The 15,688-nt window shown below is 48.2% G+C and overlaps 1 protein-coding gene across 2 annotated transcripts in view; it reads right to left on the bottom strand.

The window, feature by feature from the left end:
• Positions 1–8,630: 8,630 nt before the first annotated feature.
• The window catches only part of LOC106731834 (butyrophilin-like protein 9), a 28,227-nt gene continuing 21,169 nt past the window's right edge, over positions 8,631–15,688 (bottom strand). The window contains exons 8-12 of one of the 2 annotated variants that reach the window (XM_075915477.1): positions 15,138–15,164; positions 12,407–12,433; positions 11,765–11,785; positions 11,594–11,620; positions 8,631–10,749 (exon numbers count right to left, since the gene is read on the bottom strand). In XM_075915477.1, coding sequence (XP_075771592.1) covers positions 10,004–10,749; positions 11,594–11,620; positions 11,765–11,785; positions 12,407–12,433; positions 15,138–15,164 — 848 coding nt within the window. In that variant the 3' untranslated portion in view covers positions 8,631–10,003. The remainder of the gene's footprint in view (positions 10,750–11,593; positions 11,621–11,764; positions 11,786–12,406; positions 12,434–15,137; positions 15,165–15,688) is intronic. The other variant, XM_075915475.1, reaches the window with a different exon arrangement.

The following is a 15,688-nucleotide window of genomic DNA, read 5'->3' on the forward strand; positions in this document are numbered from 1 at the left end:
TCTTTGGGGAATGGCTTTGCTTTCCTAAAACTCACAAATTCACAAAACACCTCATGGTTTTATCCTTTCTAGGTTCCATCAAAACAGAAGAGGCCCATGGGCTTTTGGTCTGAGCCCGGTGGGACTCACTATCCTTCACTCTGTGAGGGCAGCTCTGCCACTAATCAAACATGCCCCCCTCCCCAGGCTTCAGAGCCAGGCTCACCTGGAGACCATAAAGGTACATCTAGACTACAGGGTTTTGTCAACAGAAGTTTTGTCAACAGATACTGTCGACAAAGCTTCTGTCGACAAAGAGCGTCTAGACTACATCCAGTTCTGTCGACAAAGCAAGCCGCTTTGTCGACATAACAGTGTGGACACAAAGGACAGTGTAGATGCAATGATGCCTTCTGTCAACAGAACTCTGTCAACAAAAGGTGTTATTCCTCGTAGAATGAGGTTTATATATGTCGACAAAACTGCTGACAAAAGTCCACTTTTGTCGACAAAACCCTGTAGTCTAGACACACCCTAGATGTATTCTTGGTTATTGGGCACCCACTACTGCAAAATGCCCCTCAGGATTACTCCTGAGGAGTTTGGAGAGGTCTTTGGGTGATTTCAGCTGTAGATTCCCAGGATATGTCTACACTACAAAGTTAAGTCGAACTAACAGTCGAACTAACTTTAATAGGTGCTACACGTACAAACTGCTAGTTTGAACTTAATTCAAACTAGCGGAACGCTTAATTCGAACTAGGTAAACCTCATTCTACAAGGACTAACGCCTAGTTCGAATTAACTAGTTCGAATAAAGGGCTGTGTAGCCACTTAATTCGAACTAGTGGGAGGCTAGCCCTTCCCAGGTTTCCCTGGTGGCCACTCTGGGCATCACCAGGGAAACTCTTCTGCCCCCCTCCCAGCCCCGGAGCCCCTAAAGGAGGGTAATATAGGCATACTGCAATTGCAAATGAAGCCCGGGATTTGAATTTCCCGGGCTTCATTTGCATAAGCGGGGCGCTGCCATTTTTAAATCCCGGCTGGTTCGAACCCCATGCCACGCGGCTACACGCAGCATGAACTAGGTAGTTCGAACTAGGCTTCCTAGTTCGAACTACCGTTACTCCTCTAATTCAAACTAGTTTTTAAATCTAGATGCGCTAATTCGATTTAGCTTAGTTAGAATTAACTAATTCGAGCTAAATTAGTTTGAATTAGCGCTGTAGTGTAGACATACCCTTCTTGATGTGTCCCTGAAGCAATCCACAGACCCAGATACACCCAGTTCCCCTTTTATACCCAACACTTACAAAAACATGTCAATAGCAAATGTAACATAGCTGATGAAATGGAGAAAAAGCAAAGTTTGCTAGAGAGAAGAAGCACAGAAAAATGAGTGGAAAATGAGCTGTCCCTGATAAAAGAAAGGATAACCCACAACTAAACGGGGGTTCAAACACAGGTATTAATCTCAGAATGGACTTGCATGACCTTAACTGCTCAATTGTGGCTATTGGCTTGAAGATGTGGAATGAGGTGTAACAGGTAATTTGAACTAAGGACTTAGTTCGAATTACCGTTTAACTGCTGCGTGTAGCTGTGGGCAGTCAGTCCGGACTAGTGGCATTTAAAAATTGTGACCGGATGGGAACATGCAAATAAAGCCTGGGATATTTAAATTTAGTTTGAACTAGGGGGCTAGTGTAGACATACCCTTATAGACTAACAGATGTATTGGAGCATAAGCTTTCATGAGCAAAGACCCACTTCGTCAGATGCATGTGGTAGAAATTCATCTACAGGTGTAGGTATAAATATGCAGGCATAAGAAAAGAATACCAATCAAGAGTAAGGCTGGAGATAAAGAAGTCAATTCAGTCAGGAAGGATGAGGCCCACTTCTAGCAGCTGATCTAGAGGTGTGAACATGGGGGCTGTGTCAAGACTGGCATGATTTTCCGGAAATGCTTTTAACGGAAAAGTTTTCTGTTTAAAGCATTTTCGGAACAGAGCGTCTAGATTGATATGGACACTTTTCTGCAAAAGCACTTTTTGCGGAAAAGCGTCCATGCCAATTGAGACACGCTTTCCGCAAAAAAGAACCCGATCGCCATTTTCGCAATCGGGGCTTTTTTGTGGAAAACAAATCTGAGCTGTCTACACTGGCCCTTTTCTGCAAAAGCATTGCGCAAAAGGGACTTTTGCCTGAACAGGAGCAGAATAGTATTTCCACAAGAAGCACTGACTTTTTTACAGTAGGAAGTCAGGGTATGTCTACACTACAAAGTTAATTCGAACTAACGGACGTTAGTTCGAATTAACTTTGATAGGCGCTTCACTAGTGCTCCGCTAGTTCGAACTTAATTCGAACTAGCTGAGCGCTTAGTTCGAACTAGGTAAACCTCATTCTACGAGGACTAAGCCTAGTTCGAACTTACTAGTTCGAATTAAGGGCTGTGTAGCCCCTTAATTCGAACTAGTGGGAGGCTAGCCCTCCCCAGCTTTCCCTGGTGGCCACTCTGGGCATCACCAGAGAAACTCGTCTGCCCCCCTCCCAGCCCCGGACGGTGCACGGGCTGGCTACGGTGCCAGTGCCAGGTGCAAGCCTGCCAGCACCCAGCCAGCAGACCCAGCACCTGGCACGGCTTGAGCCAGCCACCCGCTGCCACCCAGCCCTCCCCCTCTTCCCGGGACCAGGCTGGCAGCTCCCAGGAGCCTGCCCGGGGCCGCAAGAGGCGGGCGCCCGCCTGGTCTAGTGCAGAGATGGTGGACCTCATCCACGACCTCCGCACTAGGCACAGGAAAGTGGCCGTCTAGGGCAGGAGAGCTGCCAGCCTGGCCACCCAGGAGCAGGTCTGCATGAAAATCAAGGTGGTCCACTGAGACCCCCGACCCTTAGCCCTGAGCTTACAATGGCCGTACTAGGTCAGACCAAAGGTCCATCTAGCCCAGTAGCCTGTCTGCCGACAGCGGCCAACCCTAGGGACCCTGAAGGGGATGGACCGAAGACAGTGACCAAGCCATTTGTGTTGTGCCATTCCTCTCCAGCCTTCCACAAACTTTGGGCAAGGACACCATTTCTACCCCCTGGCTAATACCACTCCTTGGACCCAACCTCCATCACTTTATCTCACTTCTCTTTAAACTCTGTTCTAGTTCTAGCCTTCACAGCCTCCTGCAGCAAGGAGTTCCACAGGTTGACTCTTTGCTTTGTGAAGAACAACTTTCTGTTACTAGTTTGAAGCCTGCTACCCATTCCTTTCCTTTGGTGTCCTCTAGTCCTTCTTTATGGGAACTAATGAAGAACTTTTCTTGATGCACCTTCTCCACCCCACTCATGCTTTTATAGACCTCTATCCTATCACCCCTCAGGGTATGTCTACACTACCCTCCTAATTCGAACTAGGAGGGTAATGTAGGCATACTGCACTTGCAAATGAAGCCCGGGATTTGAATTTCCCAGGCTTCATTTGCATAAACTGGGCACCGCCATTTTTAAATCCCTGCTCATTCGAACCCCGTGCTGCGCGGCTACACACGGCATGGACTAGGTAGTTTGGACTAGGCTTCCTAGTCCGAACTATCGTTACTTCTCGTGGAATGAGGAGTAACGGTAGTTCGGACTAGGAAGCCTAGTCCGAACTACCTAGTCCGTGCCGCGTGTAGCCGCGTGGCACGGGGTTCGAACGAGCAGGGATTTAAAAATGGCGGCACCCAGTTTATGCAAATGAAGCCCGGGAAATTCAAATCCCGGGCTTCATTTGCAAGTGCGGTATGCCTACATTACCCTCCTAGTTCGAATTAGGAGGGTAGTGTAGACATACCCTCTTTCTCCTCTTTTCTAAACTGAAAAGTCCCAGTCTCTTTAGCCTCTCTTCATATGGGACCTCTGATCATTTTAGTTGCCCTCCCCTCTCCCACGCTCTCTCTTTCCCTCTCCCACCTCCTTTTTCCATTCTCCCCGAGTTTTGTTCAATAAAGAGAGATTCTATTTTTGAGCACACGTTTTCTTTATTTTGTACATCAGGAAGGGGGGCTAGGGAAGGGTAAGTGGAAGGAGGTGAGGGAGGAATGTGGTACAAGCCCCCAATGGGGAGGACTGGGCTGGCTCTGCGGGCTTCTAGGGGTGGAAGCTCTCCTGCAGCCCCCTCTCCTCCGATGGCAGCCTGCAGCAAGTGCAGCCGGTCTGATGGCCAAGTGCTGTGATGTGTCCAGTGTGGGCACTCAGGGCACTCCAAGCCAAGACTGCTTTGCAAGCGGGGCACCCCTGAGAACATCACACACTGGGGTGATTCTGGCCCAGCTAGTGTCTTGTGGCTCTATCTCTTAATCTCCCTTGGGGAGCCTGACTCACAAGCCTGGGAGCTAGGCCAGAGTTCTGAGCAGTGATAGAGCTCCCCTCATAGAGTGCAGGAAGGTGAGTGAGTTATACTAGGCTCAGAGCAAAGGCCGGCCTTGAGCTGCTAGGAGTCTCCTGTCATTATGGAACCTAGAAAGGATAAAACCATCAGATGTTTGTTGACTTTAGTAAAGCAAACTTCTCCCACAACCTGATCCATACCCAGGCCTCCCCCCACTCCGCAGGCATGGGATATACTGGATCTATTCCAGAATATTAAATTTCTAACCCCTGTGGAGGTCACCCAGGGTACTGGCTAATTCCAAGATGTTGATGCCCAACACTCTAGATCGATGGATACAGAAAACCCAGAGCTCCCGTTGGCTGAGTCTCAGAGACATGTGAGGTCCTACAGATGAGGTACCCCTCACTCATTCCCCCTAATGGGCATTCATCCTTTATCCACACCAGAGCCATGAGACTTGCAGGACTGAGGAGCCAGAAGGAAACAAGCACACAACAGGAACCCAGTCCCTCATCTCTCTTGATGCTGCCTTCAGCCCTGAACATGGGGACAATCAGGGAGGGAAACAAAACCTGACATTTCCAGCCATGTTTGTTTTCAAAGCCCAAGTCAACAACAACAATTGTTCTAGGCTGTTGAAACATATACAAACATTCTAATAATGAAAAAACCTCAGAGTCACCATCTATTTCTGACAACCTCCCAGTTTCCAGCAGGAATGTACAAGAGGCAAACCCATGAACCCCTGGGGCAATTGCCTGGGTTACAGATGGGTAACCTTAGGTATGGGGCATGTGACACTGATGCATTTGGAGGGAACCATTCATGGAGGGTGGACCCAGCTTGGAAGGGGCTGAAGGTAGCCGGGGTAGAGTGGAAATGGGGTCTTGAGGCTTCCTGCCTCCCATTCACAGCTGGATACCCAGTGTGATACTGTGTTCTCCAATTTTTTGGAAATATGTTTATGAATATGAATAACTTTGAACATGCTTTATACAAAACAGGTCAAGTAACCTATCATTCAAGAGCCTGTAATCCCCTGAATGTGCATATTCTATTTATGTGTATGTATCAACCTTGTAACTAGATTAGTAAACAGCTTTACAATTCATATTTCTAAGATTTCTAGTGAAAGGCAGTAGTGGTATTTAAGGAAACTTAATGGCCCAGTGATCAAGACAATGAACAGGAAATGGGCCTGTTTTTCCTGTAAGCCCAAACTGTGGTTGGCCCTACAAAGACAGGTGTCCATGACACCCTGCACTGGAATTCATATTGAATGTTTGTATTTTCCCCATGGAAATGGGGGCAGGTAAAACAAAGGATTCACAGATTGGGGAAATTTAAGGAAAGGTAAACAATCAATAACCATCTTCAGCTGACCTTTGAAATGGCCACTCCACTCTAAGGGTATGTCTACATTAGCTCGTTAATTCGAGCTAGGTAGGCAAATCAGGAAACCGGAGTTGCAAATGAAGCCCCGGGATTTAAATATCCCGGGCTTTATGTGCATGTTCCCTTCCGGCCGCCATTTTTAAATCCCCTTTAGTCCGAACGAACTGCCCGTGGCTGCACGCAGCAGTTTAAAGTTAATCCGAACTAAGGACTTAATTTGGATTAACTTTAAACTGCTGCGTGTAGCCGCGGGCAGTTTGTTTGGACTAAGGGGGATTTAAAAATGGCGGCCGGACAGGAACATGCAATTAAATCCTGGGCTTCATTTGCAACTCCGGTTCCCTGATTTGCCAACCTAGCTCGAATTAACGAGCTAGTGTAGACATACCCTATGAGGATAGATATGAAGAAATCTGAAAAAAGAGACCTCTAAGGACAATAGAAGCCATAGAAGCATTTTACCTGAAATAAGGACCAGGCATATCATTTGAAAAAGAAATATTTTAGATCACCTGGAATTTTTTCTTTATTTGGCTTAGTAACTTGCTTTGATCGGTCTGTTTTCACTTGCAACCACTTACTTTTTATTTTTCATACTTAATAAAAGCACTTTTGTTTATTATCAAGCCTAGTGTAAATAATTGTTACTGCAGGAGTAGGGAGCAGCCAATGTGAATATCTCTTTTTCACTGATAAAGAGCCTTATGAACTTTCTCTGTATAAAACATTTATGCAGAATAAGATGGATTTATCTGGGGTTTTGGTCCCACTCGGGCTGTGCTCCTGGGTGCTGGCAACTCCCTGTAGCTGAGAGCAGGTTCAGCATCTGTGCTGCTCTGATGGGGAGCTGTTACCTCAACTTTGTTCCTTTTTTGGAGGAGACCTGAGCATCTGGATCAACAGAAATGAATGTTATTCACTTCATGCAGTAACTGGAGTTCTTCTAGATGAGTGTGTCCATGGATGCTCCACATTTGGTCTTGGTGCCATCCCAGCACCTGGATCAGAGATTTTCAAGCAGTCCCTTAATGGTCCGTGTACACATAGTGCCAACGGCACATGCTGTGCCAGTCAGTACCATGCATGCATGGCCCAATCCCTCCAGTTCCTTCTTAGCCTTGGAGGCCCCCTAAGTCTGAAGCAGAGGGGCGGAGGGTGGATTGTGGAGCATCTACAGGGACACTCATTTTGAAGGATTTAAGTTACTGCACAAGGTAAGTAATCTTTTTTTGAGAGATGCCCTATGGATGTTGTGACTTGACAAATTTGTTCAGTTTATGCAGATCTAGGATGGGCCTCCAGCCTCCTGGTTTCTTTTGAGTTCTGTGTCATCTTGGTACTGGTTCTATGGCTCTCAGATCTAGCAGATGGAGGACATCTCATTGAAGCAGAGACTAGTGAGAAGGGTCCCTGAAGAGGGACAGGGAGGGAGGATGGATAGGTTGCCTGGAAAGAAAAGGAATGTTGTATTCTGAGAGAATGATCAAGCACCCATCTGTCTGAGGTGATAGCTGCCCATTGGTGGTAAAATGGGTGGAGGCGGTTTTGGAATGTATGCATGGTTATGGTTGGCTTTGAAAGTTCTAGGGAGTTTTCCAGGCCCTCGACCAAGGCCTCAAATCTGCTCATTGGCAGGCGATGGTTGTGTTGCTCAGCCTGAAGGTTGCCACCATCTTTGAGGGTGGGTTCTGTTTCTGGATTGATTATTGACAGGCCACTGATGCAGGAAGGCAGGTTGGTCAGGCTAGTATCGGCACTGCCAACATCCATTGGCAGGCGTATGGCTGCCCAGGTTGTGAAAGGTGGCATGAGAGTCATTCCATGAGGAGTAACAGTTAATTCGAATTAAGGACTTAGTTCGAATTACCGTTTCACTGCTGCATGTAGCCGTGGGCAGTTATTTGGGTTAGTGGAATTTCAAAATGGTGACCAGACGGGAACATGCAAATAAAGCCCAGGATATTTAAATCCGGGGCTTCATTTGCAACTCCGGTCGCCTGCTTTGCCTACCTAGTTCGAATTAACAAGCTAGTGTAGACATGGTCCCTTATTGTCCTTATCCGGCGGTGTGGTGCAGAAATGATGTTGCTTCACATGTAGGGGTGTGTCTAAACTACATGCCTCCGTCAACAGAGGCATGTAGATTAGAAAGATCAGAAGAGGGAAATGAAGCCGTGATTTAAATAATCGCGGCTTCATTTAAATTTAAATGGCTGCCCCGCTCTGCCTATCAGCTGTTTGTTGGCAGAGCGGGTCAGTCTAGACGTTCCCCTGTTGACAGAAAACCCAGAGATCCAAACACCCTGGAATTCTGAGGGAACCTCTGTGATTGAATCCATTGGTCCCAGAATGACAATAAATCTACTACTAAGACCTAGGGTTCAAATGCAGCTCCCCCAGCAGTGAAGCCAGACATGGCACACACAGGTAGTGGGGTCACATGTTACAGCTCAACATTAGCCACAGGCTAGAAATTTATTTTTTACTTTAAACAAAGCTGAGATTTTCCCCCAGTTGCAAGACTCCAGGAGCTGGGGCTTTAAGGGAGCAGCAAATACCATGAGACCTGGCAATGCTGCAGCTGGCAGCCTGATCCCCTCCTGCACTCCACTCCCAGCTTTAATTTCCAACAGTGTCTGAACTTCCCCATGTCCTTGTTCCAGGAAAAGCTTCTGCAGCATTTTCCCCGCTCCCTGTGAGTCCAGCCAGCCCTGCCAGAACCCAGGGGAGGCTTGCGGAACCGGTTCTGTCCTCGGGGTGCTACTCAGAGCATGGCCATGACAACCGAGTCTGATGCGTATGTAACCCCCCTTTTCCCCCCCTGGTTACTGGGGAGCAGGTCACACTCACAGGTGTGCCTGGGCGCCTGATGTTTTAACCCAAAAGAGATCCTGGGCACCCCAGTGGTGATGGTGTTTAGTTAGGGAAAGCCCTACCCACCCCCTTGCTTGTAATGAATGCAAGTCTCTTGCATGTAATGAATGTAAAGTGGTGGTGCCTCCACTTGGCTGGCCTTGTACACACACTGGTGCCTTGAGAGCCTCCAGGAATATACTCATTCCAACATAAAGCTGGATCTAATTCCGGAACAACTACAAATCATATACATCTAATAGAACACTTTAAAATAAACAATCTTTACTTAACTAAACAGGGATTAACAGATTAGCAATGAATAGCATTAATAAAACACATAACAGTAACTGAAGCTTAGACAGCTAACATTTGTACTAACAGTGACCCCACCCCAGAGTGTGCACACCCCTAGACTCAGTCCCAGATGCTTGCTTGCGTTGGCGCTGATGTTGCAGCTGTAGTGAGGATTTGGTCCAGGCTAGACAGCAGCTCTGTCCCAGGCAGCACTCTTCCAGCAAGGCCCAAACTTACTGCCTCATGCTGTGCCTATAGGAAGCAGCCTGCTAACTCCCAGTTCCAACAGGCATGTAGTAGCTGCATCCAACAGCCCCTGCACTGGGTCAATGTCCTTTGCAGCAGCCTGGCTCCCCCTTTGGTTCCAAACTCCAAGACAAGCACATGGAGAGAGCCTCCTCTCTCTCACAAGAGTCCCTCCTCCTACCTCTTTTGTTCCAAGGGGTCATGGGAATTGTAGTCTGGATTGTAGCACACAGGGTCTTTTCAGAATAAAACAGAGGCCCCTTTAGTAAGGGGACTACACGTATAAGGCCCAATCCTGCCAACCACTCACACGGCCTGAAGCTGACAGGAGCAGTATGTATATCTATAATTGGAATAAGTCAGGGCCACTGCAAGACCCTTCCCCTCTGCAATCCCTGATCTCTGTGTATGGAATTTCCTACATAGAACAGCAACTTTAACACAGTTCCCTTCAGTTAGCACAGTTTGATGTCACAGGAGTTTGGTTTAAAGCATTATCATGCTTGGCCATGGTGTCCATGAAGTTCAGGGAAGGAGGAAATTTCTGAGGTGTCACCATTTCCTCACTTTCATTTCAGTGCGAGGTTCTTTCTCACTTGTTGGTATTTGAGTCTGATTCCCTGGTAGTGTTTCCTGGCCCAGTATCCCTGGAACAAAAGTGCCAAAGATACCTTTCTGGAGTCAAGTCCTTTTCCCCCATAGGAGGGTTTGATGTGGGAGAGAAGGTTCAAATCTGGAGGTTTTGGTGTTTCTTTTCCCCCTTCTCTTTGGGGGATGTTTCCACTGGTGGATGCTCCTGTTCTGTTTCATCCCCCTGCTACCTCTTCAGGATCAATTTCATGGGCAGGAACTTTTGGAAACTTTCTCTCACAGATGCCCTGCTCTGTTTTCTTCCACTTGCTTGTTTCCAGGGGCAGGGTTACACAATGGGTCTGTTTCTCCAGCTCCAGGTGGCTCTGTGAGGTTTTCTGTCCTGTCCCCGTTCTTGGGGGCAGGGGGCTGTGCAAGGGCTGTGGAATCTCTCTGAAGAACAGACTCACTAAATCCTAATGTCTGGGGGAAATCCCAGTCACTGGGGGGGCAGATGCTGAGGGGCTTCCCCTCACCCTGCCCTGCAGAGTGACCAGGGCTGAGGAATGGGAACAGTCTCCCAGAACCTTCCACAGGAATCTCCAGGATCAGGGCCATTGAACTGACACTGTAAAACGAGAGACTCCCCAATTCTAGATCCAGAAACACCCCAACCACTGTCGGCTTCACAGCCCAGCTCTGGATCACAGTGTCGGCCTTGCTGGGGTGATACCGCCCTGCTGATCTCCCCAGAGACCAGCAACACTCCTTGGGGAAACTGTCCAGCTTCTGATATATCACTTTGTCCCTCACAGTCTCGCTCAGCACCCCCAGCTCCCAATCTTGGCTGTCCCCCACCTCCACCTCCCAGTACCCCCGGCAAGCCTGTGTCTCCTTATCAGAAAACCCCTCCCTTCCCACAGTGACCAGGGGCTCAAATGGGGTAGGCAGCCTTGGGTTAGCGGGTTTGTGCCAGACTGTTCTGCCATCTTCAGACAAGAGGAGTCGGGTGTGTGTACATCTTTGCTCCAGGGTGATGGGAACTGAGGAGAGAAATCAGAATAACCCTATTACTCCTGGTTCAGTTGGTGATCCCACAGGGGAGAGATTCCATCCAGGATAGCCGGAGTGAAGGACAAAGAGGTGGGAGTTGGGGTGGCTAGTGGGTCTGTCACTGCTCACCTGGATCTGGCCCTGGGCTCTGGGGAATGGCAGGGTTGTGAGGCCTGCAGCGCTATTTTGGGATGTGAAGGTAGACCCAAATAACTATCCCACATCTTAACAGCACACCCATTATTCCAAAATGCAATGGGCTAGCTATTCCAATGTCCCTGTAACCCTCATTGCACGAGAGTAAGGGACATTTTGGAATAACAGGTTATTTTGAAATGTGATGGTGTGTAGACATACCCTAAGTGGGCCTGGATCCTGAGATGGTGGGGATGTGAGGGAATTGGAGTGGGGCATTGGGCCCTCTCCAGCCACTCAGTGCCCCCTGCTCTGGATCTGAGAGGCGTTTGGGTTCCTGGGGCCCATGGAGAGTGCCAGGGATGAAGGCTCTGCAAGCTTTATGGGAGAACTGAGGGGGTTGTTGATGGAGCTGACAGAGTAGGGGATGGCTCATCATTGAGAAGCCAATGGAAGATCGGGGGGAGGGAGGTCAGGGCTAACTGAGGGTGGAGAGAGCTGTCCAAGGGTGTGGGGCTTTCAGCTCAGGACAGCATGTTTGGAGCCATTCACAGCATCCAGCCCCATGGCTCTGAGGCCAGCACCTGCCCTCCCCTGCCTATCCCATGGGGACCCCACAGTTCTGACAGCCCAACTATGTAACCCTGGTACCACGAACCCCAGCACAGACTCTCCTCAGCCCCTCCAAGCCCCACTCACCCATGTAACTCCGAGCCCGCCTGAAACCTGCAAGGGAAAAGGAATAAACATAGTCAAGGACCCAGCAAATACAGGGAACTTGTTCTGAGAGGAGCTGCCATTCTAGGAGAGGGTTTTTGAAAAATAGGAGCTGAGTGATGTGAAATGTGATATGAAAACATGTCTTCTTACCTAGCTTTGCATCCTCCATGTCTGAAATGGAAAGAGAGAGAGTTAGTCCCTGTCACTTAGGCAGAGGGCTCTGTTCTGGGCGCTGATACAGGATCATACAGTCACTTTATTCATGGTTCCTGGGCCCTCCCTGTCGAAGGGGAAATGTTCTGTCTGAGTGTAGTGAGAGATAGGCCCTTTTGCCGTACAGATAAGAGATTTGTTAATAGCAATGACCAGCTCTCAGGGATTGCTTTATATAGTCTCTCAGTGTCAGGGACTGCAGCAAATGTTGCTCTCAGTGATGCTGCTATAAATCCACAGTATCTCCAAGTGCCTCACCGGAGAAAATCTGGATTTACACCAGAGCCACCCACAGTATAATTCTGGCCTGTCAGAAGCTGCTATTTGGCCGTGGTGGCCCCCAGCAGACAGGTTTTTTTTTTTTAAGGGATACAAATTCTAGATGGGATTTACAAACCATCTAACTTTGATAGGAGACGTGGATTTGTATCCAAATCCAGCTCTGACGCCCTCAACTCTCTGGCCTATCAAAGCTACACACTTCAGCTGTAACTAGGGATAGTTGCTTCTGGGAAGTACTGGAGCTCAGATCTGGGATCTGGCCTTGGCAATAAATATGGAGGAGGGGGATAAACTTACTGAGTGTCTCACGCAGCTCCTGGCACTCTGGGGAGAGAAGAGAAGGAATCATTATGGGTTCCAAGTGATTCATTCTGAGCACAGTTATACGGGCCCTGACAAACGCTGGGTGCAACTGCACTGCCACCAGAGCAAGCGTCCCAGTTTGGGCACAGACCAGTGTTAGTTCTGCTCCAGACTGGGCACTGGCAGCAGAAGGGTAGCTGGGTATCAAGTGCAGGGCCTTAGGCCCATAGCTCAAGTACAAACCCACTGACACTCCCTGGGGATGCCTGGTCCTGTTTCCTCTCTAACCATCACACAGCTATTGTCAACAACCTCATTCCAGCAGGGCTACTGTGTGTCTGGCCACCTGGGCTAGAAAGCTCCCTTCCAGCTGCAGGACAGACAAACCCAAGGGGCTCAGAACTGACAGCATACATCAGACAAGGACCCACATTAGCGCTTAAACAGATCCAAATATTGCACTCAAGGGCAGCATACCCAGCTGCTGCCATTGCTGAGAATGAGGAGAGGGAGTATCACACCAGAGCCTGTATCCCACAGAGAGAGGTCTGCCCTGCTGCAGCCTGACACCTGGCCTCAGACCTCCTATTTATGTGCTATGCAATCCCTGTGTGGTGCTGATTTGCAAAGCGAGTAGCTCTAGAGTCAGTGGCTGTCAGCAGCTTAGCTGGGGAAGGGCTCTGTAGGGCTGGGTGACACTGAATTTTCTGACCAAACTTAAATACTTGGGCTATGTCTAGATTGCAGAGTTTTTGCACAAAAACTTGAAGAGCATCCACACTACAAGTGTGTTCTTGTGTAAGAAAAAGTACAGTACATTGTAAGAACACAGGACTTTTTGTGGAAGAGTTATTCCTCTTTCTATAAGGAATAAGCCTTTTTGCACAAGAGCTCTTGCGCAAGAAGGCAGTGTGGATGGAAAATAGGGATTTCTTGCGCAAGAAACCCCTATGGCTAAAATGGCCATCAGAGCTTTCTTCGCAAGAGAGCGTCCACACTGCCATGGCAATGTGGATGCGCTCTTGTGCAAGAACTTTTTGCGCAAAAACTCTTGCGCAAAAAGTTCTTGCGCAAGAGGCCTGCAGTGTAGACAGAGCCATGGGGTCAGGTCCTTGCCAGGCTCTTAGGGGAACTACATGGGTGATGGGGCCCATACAGAGGCCAATAGGGTTTGGGGGCTCTACTCATTTGCAGATCAGGCCTGGACTCTCAGGGAAGCGGGAAAAGGATGACAGGACTGGGAAACTCAGTGCTGGGATGCCCAGGAGGTCAGGATGAGGATTTGAAGACATTGGAATTACATCTACACTGCAAGGTATTTGTGAAAAAATCTGCGGTGCATCCACACCTCAAATGCACTTTTGCACAAGTACATTGGCAGTAAAATGGCAGAACAGAGGGCTTTTTCTGGTGTAGGTAAGCATCCTTCTACAAAGCATAACTCCTTTTTGTACAAGAGTTCTTGCAGTAAGAATCAAGTGTGGACACTCCACAGGCATTTCTTGTACAAGAAACCCCTATCGAAAAAAGCACGGGTGCTCTGATGGCCAGTCTGTGAATGGCCATCAGAGCTTTCTTGCACAAGAGTGTCCATGCAGTGTGGACACGCTCTTGCACAAAAGCGTATCACTTTTGTGATACGCTTTCAGAGGTGGACATGCTCTTGCGCAAGAAGTTTTTGAGCAAAAACTTTTGTGTAAAAGGCTTCTTGTGCAAGAAGCGTACAGTGTAGACATAGCCTGGCATTGTTGTAGGGAGGTGAGGGTTAGGATGGCAGGGAGGCAATGTGGGGGACTGAAGAGCTGTGGCAGAGCTAGGTGCAGGCAGGAAGCCCAGCAATGGGGATACGTCTAGACTACAGGCTTTTGTCGACAGAGGCTTTGTTGACAGATACTGTCGACAAAGCTTCTGTCGACAAAGACTGTCTAGACTGCATCCAGTTTTGTCAACAAAGCAAGCAACTTTGTCGACATGAGAGTGTAGATGCAAAGGACAGTGTAGATGCAATAATGCCTTCTGTCGACAGAACTTTTTCGACAAAAGGCGTTTTTTCTTGTAGTATGAGGTTTACCACCGTTGACAAAACTACCAAGTTGTGTCGTCAGAACTCAGTGGTAGTGTAGACGCAGGTATAGTTTTGTCGACAAAACCCTGTAGTCTAGACATACCCTGGGAGAGCAGGGATTATACATTTCAGAATTGAGATATGGGCAAACAGCTGCAGGGAGGACATTTGCCCAGCTCGTGACTCAGGGCTTGTCTACACAGCTCTGTAATTCAAACTAGAAGGGTGCAATTTGCAACACACTTCAAAATGCCACATTGTAGCTGCCCCAAGTGGATGCTGCTGGTGTGCACTAAACAGCACCTCATTCAAGCTAATGCAGCCTTCCTCCAACAGGTCAACATTAATGCAAACTATGAACATTGTAGTTTGCACCCAAACCATCCCCATGAGGTTGTATACAGTGTGGCACTGTGGTCTGTGTTGCTATTCGCAGCCCCATAATCTAGCTGTTGGGCTGTATAGATCTACCCTGAGCCCTGCTATCCATTTAATTCACTCTCCCTTGCTCAGAAAGACAGTGAAATCTGAGCTGTAAACTACAATATTTGTTTATTTCCAGGGCATGGGCGGGCGGAGGGGATGATCAGGGAGGTGAGTGAAGTACACACAATGAATGTGGTAATTTCTCTCTCTATATATAGTGTGAAAGCCAAGTACCTGTTCTCAAGGTCTCCTTCTCAGCTTCTGAAATGTGGAAGAGAAAAGAGACTCACTGTTACAGGTCTGCCAACATTGTATTTAAAAAATGAGGGGCTGTTTTCTTAGCAGCTTCCCGTCCTTACTCCCATGTTATTATAAGCAATAGTAACAGGGTGCTGCTCTGGGACCATGTGATTGCTTTACATGTGGCCAGGAGTATTTACATTTGCCAGGGGTATTTCTTACTACCTTTAACTGCACTCAGCAACTTCTGGTCTTGTTGTACTGTGATAAAAACATAATGGGCATCCCTTCTAATCAGGGGCTATTGGAAATCCCTAGACACCTGTGCGGCCATGCACTAAAAAAATTATGTCTGCCCTCATCATTTTAAGAGCTGTGCAGCAACACTCTTTGCTCACATGCCTGCTGGAACGGAAGGTGAGTGGTGGTGGAGGCAGCCAGTGGCCTGGTAGGTTCCTGGCAGTGAGTGGCTACCCTTTTGTTCTACCTAGAGCCATGGTGTGTGAGATGAGGCTGTTTCAGTGAGGCTGCCCTAGCTAAAGCAG

The sequence above is a fragment of the Pelodiscus sinensis genome, unplaced genomic scaffold (assembly GCF_049634645.1).
Source record: "Pelodiscus sinensis isolate JC-2024 unplaced genomic scaffold, ASM4963464v1 ctg34, whole genome shotgun sequence".
NCBI classification, from domain to species: Eukaryota; Metazoa; Chordata; order Testudines; family Trionychidae; genus Pelodiscus; species Pelodiscus sinensis.